This window comes from Vespula vulgaris, chromosome 1, assembly GCF_905475345.1.
Source record: "Vespula vulgaris chromosome 1, iyVesVulg1.1, whole genome shotgun sequence".
Lineage (NCBI taxonomy): Eukaryota > Metazoa > Arthropoda > Insecta > Hymenoptera > Vespidae > Vespula > Vespula vulgaris.
Window position 1 is genome coordinate 198,835 of NC_066586.1, and position 12,110 is coordinate 210,944.

Sequence of the window (12,110 nt, forward strand, 5' to 3'; positions counted from 1 at the left end):
GTGGAATGAGTTAGGCGAGAATGAAAAGTGTGTCTGCGTTTGAGAGATGAGAATATGGAATAGAGAAGAGCAAGAAAAAGAAAGAAAGAGGGAAGGAGAATAGCCGACAAAGTTTAGTTCGAGGTGACGGTAGCTTGGCTAGCAGCAGAAGCGACCCTGCGTTTCTTGCCTCGTGATGCGCGTATACGCTAGTGTATTATGAAAGGAGGCGAATTAACTGTTCTTAAAATAAAAAAGAAAGAAGGAAGGAAGTCTTGTCCCCTAGGAGAAACGTGAAAAGTTTTTCTAGCATATCTTTCAAAGTTGGCGTACGTGCATGCTTTTCGACCTCTCTCGTTGTATCGTTCCTTCTCTCTCTCTCTCTCTCTCTCTCTCTCTCTCTCTCTCTCTCTCTCTCTCTCTCTCTCTCCTCTTGGGCGCGCGCGTCAATATTCGACCTTTATTATATTATATTATATTACATCATATTTGAGGGGCTACGTAATACAGAGTAATACAGAAATTTAAATGAAAATCGGATCAATGGATAAATAGACTCCATGAAAAAAAAAACGAACGAGATTTACGATTCGTCTCGATTCATCCCACTATATCCATTTAAGCATTATTTAGATTATCTCCGATAAAAGGTATTCGCGAAGGTATTAAAAGAGCAACTCGAAAAAGCATTGAAGAATATTTGGTCTCTCGTCGAAAAGACGTTCCATGGGAAAAGTATAAATTTCGTTAAATACTGAGCGATTAGGATTAAACGAGAGAGTCGTGCAACGTCGTCGGTTGTCCGGGAAAGGAGAAGGATCGTTCGCGAATTAGAAACGCCCGTAGAAAATGAAACTGTGAATGTATAGTCTCGTTAAACTTCCTAATTGTCAGCGATACGAGGAAAGTCGAGACGAGACGAAACGAGACGATTCTAATTGTCCTGTCGTTACACAGTTGACATCTGTTTCGTTCTAACTGAGAATGCCCACCGTCGTCGTTCTCGCGCGACTTTTCGACCTTCTCTCCTTGTCTTAATTAAGTAATAACTCGATTAAGCAACAAACCACCGGGAGTATAATCGTTAGCAATTAGTAAGAACGAGACGACTCTCCGAGTCCCTTTCCTTTTTCTCGAGGGTCCACGAGTCGATCGATTTTGTCCGCCGATAACCACACACGCTGTCGTGTCTCTCGAGTATAAAAGTTTAGTAAATAATATCAACAAAATACGACGATACTTAATCGCGAGTATCGCGTAGCTTGTCTTTTCTTTGACGAAAAAAAAAAGAAAATAAATAAATACGATGAAATTTTAAAGGGCGAACGCGAGCCCATAAGATTTTACGAGTCGACCAAATTATTTCATCGTTTAATGCGGCTACAAGGAAGATAGGACTCTTTATCAAAAGTCATACATAGAGAGGAAAGAGAGAGAGAAACGAACACACGTTTGGACTACGTATCCTCGACTCGTGAACTCACGATCGATTTTCGTGGGAGCTTCGATTGGCCGACGACCTGCCGGCGACTCGTGGCTTGGAACTTTGCCAAAAGGTCACGGAGCAACATGTATACGAGACTAGCGTGCGTCGTTATCGGGCTTCTACAAATCGCACGCCGTATCGTTCTGCGAACGCCTTGCTTCCTCTAAACGTAGACTAATAAATGGACAAATTGATACGCAAAAATAGACAGTAATTATTCCAAAGTGAAAGAAAATCGAATGTACGTACAATAAAATTAGGATTTTCGATTTGGATTCGGAAAGAAAATGGATAGTTCTTTCGCTTTCCCGATAAGGATGAGAGAGAAAAATCGAAGAAGAATCGAGATGCTTCTCGCCTTTTATCTCGAGTAAAAGTTACATTCGACTCGGTATACGGTTTCAACCCTATACGCGAGAATCAAAATCTTGAAGGACGCGACAGTACACACATGTAGCTACGTAGATACGTTAGGCTAGACACTTTCGGGAATTCCGACCTACAACGGAAAGCACTTAAAAGCGTTTGAAAGCATAGTATCTCTCGCCCTCGTTGAAAGTGAGACGCGCGGGATGGGTAAGGAAAGAGTACGAAAGAATATAGTGAAAGAGGACGGACCGATGGAAGGGGAAGTAGAGACGCGAGATGGATGGATGGATGGATGAATAAAGAGAGATAGACAGATAGATAGATAGATAGATAGATAGATAGATAGAGAGAGAGAGAGAGAGAGAGAGAGAGAGAGCGAGCGAAGACACGAGTATTCGCGGAGGAACAGGAGGAAGACAATAGGAAAACGACGAACGAGAGTACGAGCGCGAGAACTTGTAAAATTTAAAGCACGGCCACGCTCTCCTTCGACGAAAAGATCGATAATACGAGACTCTTCTGTTTGGTTCTTCGACTGGTATCGAGAATGACATTGATATCTATCGCTCGTACTTTCCCGAACGATAATGTATTTTTTATCCGATCGGATTAATTCGACGGATAGGAGCGATAATTATCCAAGGAGAGAAACGGCGTGATAGATTTGATAAGCGGTGCGCTCAAGCGCACGTTCGATCGACCAAACGAATCGTTATTGTCAAAGACGAAAGTATGATATGAAACGAAAAAACTTCACCGATATCTCGGTCAAAGGTTTCTATCGAAAAGACGTTTCTATGAATTCGTTTGAAGAAAACGCAGTATCGTTCCGCTCGGTTACATTCGCACGGCCATACAACGGCAGATTGGCACGTCCTTTCTCGAGAAAAGAACTTTTTCAGAGCGGAACGTTCTCTATATATGCGTAAAAAAGAGATGTAACATAAAAGGAACGATATACCGGCATATCGGCGAACAAGGAACGAGATCGAACGATCGAAGGAGTTATGAATCTAAGAGTCGGACCTTCGACATCGATTCGCACTTCCTTTTCTTTTCTTCTTTCGTCGAATTAATCGTTTTTCAAATATCTCTCTCGAAAATCGAAGCTGCATCGCATCGATCGCCTCGCGCGTCAACCTTCGTCGTTACTTTACATCTCGTATCGTAATCTCGAACGATCGGAAGTTTGTCACAAAGTTTCAACAGGGAAAACCAATAATTCTCCATTGTCGTTCGAGTAGTCGAAATCCTCTACCGATCGGCCGTCTTCTACTTCGAAACGAACGAATTTTCTTCGTTTCCTTTCAAACCTAACCGGGATCCTTTTTATTTTTTTCTCATCTTCTTCGAATTCTGTCACCAATTAATACGGGAATAAGAGAGGTATGGATATCGAAGGCGATATGTACCGAAGGAAACAAATCGGACGAATGAATGGAATCACAAATCGTATTACCGAAACAGCAAACCGTATTAATCGTCTCGAGTATTAACGCGCGAGAAAGGAGAGGAGAAAGATAACACCTAGACGCCTAGACAATTGTTACTCGTTTTTCTATTTTGACACGCTCCTTCTCTCTCTTTCGTCGGAATCTTTGAATCCCTCGGGATTGAACGGACCGTCACGGCATACCTTATGTTCGCGTGAAACTAATCTCGTCACTCTGTCATGAGCGCGAAAGCCGACAAAGTTACTTCCACTTGTCATAGCGCACTCGCCCCGACACCGGCGATATATGAGACGTCAGCTTGGAAAAAAAGGGGCGTACGATGACGTGATCGCTTAAAAAAGGAGAAAATAATCTTTTCCGCCGCCTTTTCGCGAGGCCGTGGACTTTCTCGTTCAGTGTTCTTTCTCTAGCGTTGAAAAAAAAATCAAAAACGTAAAGAATTTTTCTCTCCTTTCCAAGTCCGTTCGAAACAAAATCGAATTATGAAAATTACAATTCGGCCATTAACGTCGAATTAAGCACGAGACCGAATAGAATGGAAATCGGAAATCCATGAATTTGCATCGCGTTTCGTTCGCGTCGCGTTAGGACGAAGATCCATCGGACGGTGAAAAACTTGGAAGCGCAGCGACGTCCGCTTTAATCTGCCTTTTCCCCAGAAGACGCATTAATATTGATACCGAGTAAAAAAAAAATGACCTCGTTGAGAGAGGGCCGGTGAATAGAGATAGATAGATAGATAGGTAGATGTACAAAGAGAGTGAAAAGAGAGAAAATACGATGAAATGAGAGAAAATGATATAATTCCGAATGTAATTTCGAATTGGCCGATATCTAAGTACTCGCGTTTGTTAATGTCGACGAATATATATACCATTTTCGAATGGAATGCCTTCGAACGAATTTTCAGACTTCGGCGTTCCTCGATTGGGATCGACGATTCCAAAAGTTGTCGGCGGTTTATATAAAATACGAATCGGATTCGACTTTCATCGTTCGATCGTCTTTGTCTCCGCGTTACAACGATTCCGATTCGTCGACGAAGCGCGAAACATAGAAGAACCTTCGCTCGAATTCGAGAGAGAGGTCGAGCGATCTTGAAAATTTCCTTCGCCCGGATCGATCGAATCGATTTCTAAAGACGAAACTCTATCGGGTGCGTTTAATCGACGAGAATGTCATCGAAAAGACCGAAAAAACGTCGTTCGACGATTCATCGTTAGGATCTCTCGGCGAACGATACATCGACGATTTTGTGCAAACACGAAGAGGAGGTGTGAAAATTCAATTTTCAAAGATTGGCTCGATCGTTTAACGACTCTCGAAACTCGAGTTTGAAGAAACTCGATTACCGAAACTGGAGAGTTCCAAAACGCGTCTCGTTTTCCAATTCGATTCGTCCTATTCGAGCGATCTCTCGAAAGCGCAAACTCGCGACCTCGATATATTTGTTCTTCTCGACACATATGCAAAATTTCCCCAAGAAGGTACACGCGTGCACGAGTGTACGTATACGATAACGGGAGATCGATGCCTATGAATTAACTTAATGAATACCGATTATCAATTCGGCAACGAGCAAATACATGGCGAATCGCGGCTTCCTCGTTAATTCCGAAAGCCACAATTCGGCTCGCGAACGCGAGTAGCGTTCGATCGGACGATAACTATTATATTTCTTCTTCGCGTCGTTCGACTCTCGACGCGACTCTCGTTGCGCGAACTCTCTTACACTAGTTATCCGTTAAGGCCTCTTCTTCATTAAGGGTTCCATCAATCCGGAAAGGAAACGACGACGCCGACGCCGACGCCGCTGTCGCCGCCGACGACGTCGACGACGACGACGACGACGACGACGACGACGACGACTCGTGGAAATTCGTTGACGCAATTAACGACACGTACGCGCGCTTGTAGATTTATGTCTCATCCGTAGGTATATATGTCAATTTTGCTTTCGGAAACGGAACGTACCCGTAAACGCGACAAGATTCGACGGAAATTGGATTTCCCTGGTGCGAGTTAGATTCGTTACGATGGCGAGAGTCACCGAAATTCTTCATCGAGATGCTTCAGGACTACGCATAGCCGAGGGAAGAGATCATAGATCAGCCGGAAGTCGTTCGTTTCGGATCGAGCCGATAAAAGGCGGTAAAAGAAAATATATCGCTGGAAAAAGAGGGGGAAACGTGACGAGACCGAAACGACCCAAATACATATTGGTCGTGCGTGCTATGCGAATCGGGTATTTGGTATTCGTAGCGGGGGGTAAATCGAGACGGTCACGATTTAACGGCGATTTAGCAGCGGGAATACCGCAACGAGCGAGTAAAATGTAAATCGCTAGTCGTTAGCCGTTTTGCAGCCGTTTGACTGCCGTCGTTGCTGCGTCGTTGTTGTTTCCCAGTTCAGAGTTTGTACGTAAGTAAACTGAAAGCACGTGAAAACGAAATCGCTCGGTTTCTAGGTGTTTACGAAAGACCGCGTTCTTACGCGTCCTTCTTCTTTCGTGAAAAAGAAAAACAAGGATCGATACCATTTACATAGTCTCTCTGTTGACGAATGAAACAAAAAAAGGAATATCGTCATAACAAAAATAAAGGAATATCTTACTTACTAATCTTAAATTACGATTCTCTTACGTACGTATGTATCCAGTCAACGCAAATACGCAGGAGTATACTTTAGAGCGCGTAAACGTTTCGAGTCAAGCTTCGCTTTCCGTCACGCTCGTTCGTGATCGCTGAGAACAAGGCGACGTGCGTCGTGCCTATCTTAATTTTGATATCCTACCTACGATCGTCGAAGGTCGCACGTTGAATGGCATATCGCGTGGCGGCTAAACTCTGCTCGCCGTGACGTAATCGAACGTATCGTATTCTATCTCTACCCATGTAATTATAATTAAGAGACGAAGCATCGTGCGCACTGAAAATAAACGATAAGACTCACCTGCACATCAACGTTCTCACGTACGCCGGCAGTTGCGATGCGCGAGCAAAAAAAAAGGAAGAGTAAAGAGAGTCGACGAACGCAAAGATTTTGTACTCACCTGAAACAAAGAAGATAAAACATTGAGATAAGATTTAACGCAGTTAGGTATACGTCGGGTACTAGTTTTCATTAAATTCAACGAGGAGAGGAGAGGAGAGAAGTTAAAGACGTCGTTCGCAAAGACGTCTATCCCGAGTAAAAGGAAAATTGCTGTAAAATGCGAGGAGAGTGGTCGTGGGCAAAGGAGGCCGAGAACGACCGCTCGTTCGTTCGCGTACTAGCTTCGCAGAAAATGAGAGCGCGTTGAACAGAAGGAGTAGAATGGACAGGAAGAACCTGCCCGGCTATTATTTGCAATTAGTCGCGTTCAGACGTGCTGCCATGCGTGCAACAATACGCGCTGGTAAATGCGGTAGAGTGCGAGCGAGGGAGAGGCGAGACGGCCGAGAGAAAAGCCTGCTGGAGACTTTAATTATTTCGTCGTTTCTCATGAATAAATATGAGTCCTGAGTGTGACGCCAAAAATGTCTGCTGGAGCGTGAGACGAGGCACCGGACGATGCAGCGAACGGAGCATCGAGACAATGCCACGAACTGCAGCGAGAGAAGGGAAGAGAGAAACGGAGACAGCATTTTTATTTCATTAACGATCCTTCGTCATCGCGGTGCCGCATCCCGCGCGAGATCTTCGAACGTTCTTCGTTTTTCTTGAAATTACGACAGTTACTGCCCCGTTAAACGTCCCGCCACGAAATTTACGATCATCGCGATCGCCTTGACGTAAAAGTCGAAACGCGGGTAAAACGACTTCTAATCTCGTTATTACGACGTGCTCGTAAGGGTAAACTGCACGAACGGAGGGAAGAAAATAATAGGAGGTAGAGGGTTGAAGTCCGCGCGTTCGAGTCGCGTCTTCTTAGCGACGATGGTTCCCGAGATGAACGATTATCGTCGAGTAGAAATCGTTCGTAAACTCGGGTTCGCTCGTACCGAAACGATCGCTCGATACGAAAATTTCTTTTCGTAGAGCGCGCAGAAGGAAGGCGACTCGTTGCGTGCGTTACCACGAGAAAGAGGAGGAGAAGGAAACGGTCGTGAGCGAAATGAATTTCCTTATGTACTCCGTTTTCCTCGTAGCTAGAACGACCGTATGATTGGCTTCGTTCCAAGCTCGCATAATCTCTGGTAGACGAAACGCCTCCGGGTTTCGCCTATTTGCGCTTTAGCTCCTCGGGGCCGAATCGTGGAAAGAGAAGAAAACCCGAAGGGATATCTACCGGAATACCGAGTATCTAGAAACGCAAGGAGAACCGAGATAGCGACAATGGGAATCCGAGTCCTTGGAAAGTATCTTCGGACCTATCGCGTCTTCTCCCCGTTACAAATTTTTTACTCTACTTTTCTGGTCCGCTTTTATACTCGTACAATTCGTACGAGAATTTTTACGCGCTCTAGCAATTTTATTTAACAATATCCTTGACACAAAAATCGAGAAAACGAGCGATACAAACGTTTCCTTCCTTTTTTCTTTTTCAATCGTCTTTTCGCACGTTGCTGGATGGCAAGCGTTAATTGCACGTAAAATTCGAAAAAGAAACGCACGGTCGCGGAGTAACGTCACTTTGACGCTTTTTTCTCCTTTCTCGTATTTACGAAACTGAAAGTAGCGTTTCGTCGTCGTTTACACGACGCTTTAATCGCGCGAAAGGGAGTCGAAGCGCGAAAGAACGTTCCGCCGGTGTTGCAAAGCGAAAAATACGCGTACGTAGTAATACCGAGCATGTATAATCGCTCGTAAAAGGCGTCGGTAACTACCGACTATTCGTTGGCCAACGAGAAATTAATTTCTATCCTTTTTTCGAGATTCCAAAGTATTACTACGAGAAAATTTTCTTTTAATTCGAGAGAAAGAGAACAAACGAGAACAATCGTTTTTATTTCTCACCTCGAGAGCGAACTTACCCCGATGGATTTAAACGGGGAGAGAATCAAAGAAGCGAATCGCGTTTGTGTAAAATTGATAAAATTTAATCAAATTCTCGCGCGAGATTGCACTCGGTCGTCGGTCGTATTTATGAATACGAACCCATCGATGGGCTTTAATGAATGGCGAGAATGTTAACGAGGATTCGAGGGATCGCAGTGAAAAAGAGAAAGAGTCAACGAGCTTTTGGTTAACCGCAAGATCGTTCGATCCTGCATCGATACGTTTCGTTGCGTCGTCGACGTAACGGACCATTTTTGAATACGATCGTACGGGTCATAACGTTGAAAAGCCATTAAAATCTTCGGTGTTCGATCGGCCGACGTTCGATTCTACGCGTTTCCCGCCAATGGACAAAACTTTTCAGGATAGAACATTTTCTCTCCGACTATGCGGAGAATCCTTGTTGCTCGTTTCCTCTTCGAAGATAAATCAATGTTGCTCCTTTTCTCTTCGAAACATGGAAATGGTTAAAGCGCGAGAACTTGACGGGACGTAGGTACGAAGGTCTCGAAAAAGTGTCTGCTAAAAAAGACCAGAAATGGATGCAGCTAGAAAAAAAGGGACGGGTTTGTTGGTCGAATCTTCTTTGTTATATTTCACGCTGCCCGTATCTTCCTTTACTCGCCACCCGTATTTACGTTTACTCGCAACCAGCTTCGCCGTGATAAATCACGGCTCGAAGGAGAGCCGGAGCAAAATGTTTGGAGGAAAGTACGTTGCGAGCCAAAAATAAAGTATGATTCCTTTCGTCCCATGAAAACCGATACGTTCGTCGGGGAAAACCTATGTATCCCATTCCGTGGATATTTTACAGAGTACCTTCCTCGCGTAGGTATAACACTTTATACGATAACGTAAACTCAACCTGCTCGTTGGAATAAAATAATATTTTCTCTGGATCCAACGCATCGACGTTTTTTTTTAGAAATTTATAATATTACGTCGCTATGAAGCATCGGAGTATATATATATATAATAGACTCGCTAAACAAGTAAAAACGAACAAATATTTTATATAGTTTTCATCTCCTAAAATGAATATGAAAAATGATAAGACCGGATGAAACGATCCTACAAAAAGTATGCAAATTTTTAACGGTATCCTGTAGCGGGTACAACGATATAACGTAGCGAATTTTTCGCCGAAGAACTTGCATTCGGAAGAATGTAATTCCAGTGGCGTTTTCTTGGCACACTGACTTTTTCTCCCCTTTTCTTTTCCAGCTTTCGCTTTACGATCGAGGAGGAATTTAAATACGAACAATCACGGCGGTTCGAGCGGAACTCCAAGCGAAAAGTAGAAACGAAAGAAAAGAACGAGTTGGTCGTTTCAAAAAAATATATAGAGCTTCGAGGAGATAGAACGGTGTACGAAAATCGGTGTACCGTTATAAATCCTTCAACGAAAGTAGACGATCGTCTAAAACCCGCGCACACGACGATCTACTTAATAATATCTCTTCGAGATTTACGAGAAATCGTTCGTAAACCGTACAAATTTTGTATTATTTGTTGACGCTCGAACAGCATGAAAAGAAGAAGAATGTGCTTACGTGCCACTTTCCGTTGAAGGCTGAATCGACGGTGAATTCTAGAGAGAGAGAGAGAGAGAGAAAGGGAGAATCGACCTTTTGCAAGCCGACAAGCATCCGACGAATCATTTATGAATCACGTACTTACAAGGCTTCGTACGATTCGACCAACTCTCCAACTTTCTTACGCTTTTTCTCTTACAACACACGCGAGCGATATACTCGATCACCTTCCCCCTTCCAAAGAAGAAGACGAGGGTAAGAAGAAGAAGAAGAAAAAGAAGAAGGAACTACTTCGAGGGATACGTTCAAAAATCTTTTAAGAATCAAAAAAATATCGAGAGTTCGCAAAATAAAAAAGTTTTACTTTACTTTGTTTCGTTTTTCCAAGTTTCAGCAACGTACGTACGTAGAGGAGCGATAAGCTCGCTCGAATTTCTTTTATGGACAAAGTTAGCGTTACCTCGATAAAAAGCTTCCTCGTAAGGAAAGCAGTCGAGAGAGCATCTATGGAACATTGTTTCGGAAAACAGAGTTATAAGAGAGACACGATAATATCGTCGAAAGACAATGGAAGACGTTGATGGACTAAGACATGGCTAACCTCCTACGCGATAGTCAGCAAGCTAGCTGAATGTATCATGAATATTTCAACTTCGGTAAGTGTCTACTGCCACAAGTATGCGGCGTATTTCAAGTTTAACGAGATGTTGCAAACAGCGACCGTCTATAATATCTTATAGTCCGGCTTGTCTTTCGGCGTTTCGTCGACTCTAGTTCGAGACAGTCGATGATACTATTTTCGTCTCGTTAAGCACGCTGTCGTGAGGTATACTCGGGTTAGTTTCCCGACAAATTGCAAGTTTGAAATAAGTCGTGAGAAAATTAGAAGATCGATACGATACCATAGTTATATCCACGTGCTTACACGTGCGAATATCGGTTCGATCGAGAAAAATATAATTGGAAAGAACGAATAGGTCCGAAGCGCAAGGATGAAGGAAGGTCGATGATAAAAGGAACGTCGTCGACGAAGAAGAATGCTCGTCCGAGTAGTGTTGCTGACATTCGAAATGATTAAATTTCCATGAATTTTCACGCTTATCAATTTCTAGTGCGAATAGATACGTAACGTCCTTCCTGTAACACCGAGATTAGATTATTTCGAAATATCGCTCGAGGCTGGTTATCGTAATTGGAAAATATGTTAACGCTTGTCTTATTCTTTTTTTTTTCCATCCTATCGGCTCGATCTATCGGCGATATTTCGAGCGATATTACATTTTCCTCGAAACGCTTGAATTTTACCACGACTTGGACGTAACCGGTACGTAGATCCGCAATTTAGAGAAAGAGAGAGAGAGAGAGAGCGAAAGAGAGAGGTGAGGATAAATCGGCGTGCGTGCTTTTTAATCTAAGATTACTCCGGTAATCCGGTAGATTTTTCGGCGATGAAAGAGTCGAACGTGTAAATTTCGTACAAACGTCAAGCGAATTTCTGGAAATCGGGCATTACGTTAATGCGTATTCTTATATCCTAGGCATGGTATTTCATTGGATCTTAAATCGTTTTTACGAGAAGCGCGATTATCGTAGCTGTCGTAACGTAAAAGGAAGAAGGCCATCGAGGAACGATTTAACCGACGAATCGGTAGTCCGAAGATAATCGACGATCGGCGAACGGTACGCGTGGAGATCTGATCCTTCGAAACTTACGATCATCCTCTTGACGGCGCTAGGACTAAAGACCATCATTCGACGTTGCTTCTTGATGAGTCTGCTGAGCCGTTGAGTCCTTTGAGCGCACGTAAGCGGTTGTCCGTTCAATTGAAAATCGTCTCGAAGTTCGTCCTCGAGGTCGTTCGCATCTCTCTCGATCCGGGGGAGGTGCCTGAGCGTGACCGTGCTAAGCGGTACCGCCTTGGCGACTAGACTCTCGCTTCTAACGCTCCAATTTGAGCCACCGTACTTCTTCAGATTCATCAGATCACCGATGCTACCTCTGACCTGACTGGTACACAGCTGAAGATTCGTTCTCGAGAGAGCCGGCGAGTGAGGAAGAGACTCGGAACACTTTTCGATCGATCTGACGACGTCCGGTAACATCGACTTGTTCTGAAGTTTGTCCAAATCCGAGAGGGACGATCCACGACGAATCCTGGCTCTTGGCAAGGTCGCCTTTTCTTGCGCGATTTTTTCTTTCTCGCGATTCACGCTCTTCGAGGATAAAGAAGACTTCATGGCGAACAGGCCGGCCTTCAGTGGGAAGAGCAATGCCCACTCGGTCGACTTTTCGCGAGTCTCCATTTT

The 12,110-nt window shown here is 43.8% G+C and overlaps 1 protein-coding gene across 1 annotated transcript in view; it reads right to left on the bottom strand.

Moving 5' to 3' along the window:
- Positions 1 to 397: 397 nt before the first annotated feature.
- LOC127071878 (uncharacterized) overlaps positions 398 to 12,110 on the bottom strand; it is a 58,291-nt gene continuing 46,578 nt past the window's right edge. Inside the window, exon 17 of the mRNA XM_051011668.1 lies at positions 398 to 6,340. Within this exon, the coding sequence (XP_050867625.1) occupies positions 6,257 to 6,340 (84 nt within the window). The 3' untranslated portion in view covers positions 398 to 6,256. The remainder of the gene's footprint in view (positions 6,341 to 12,110) is intronic.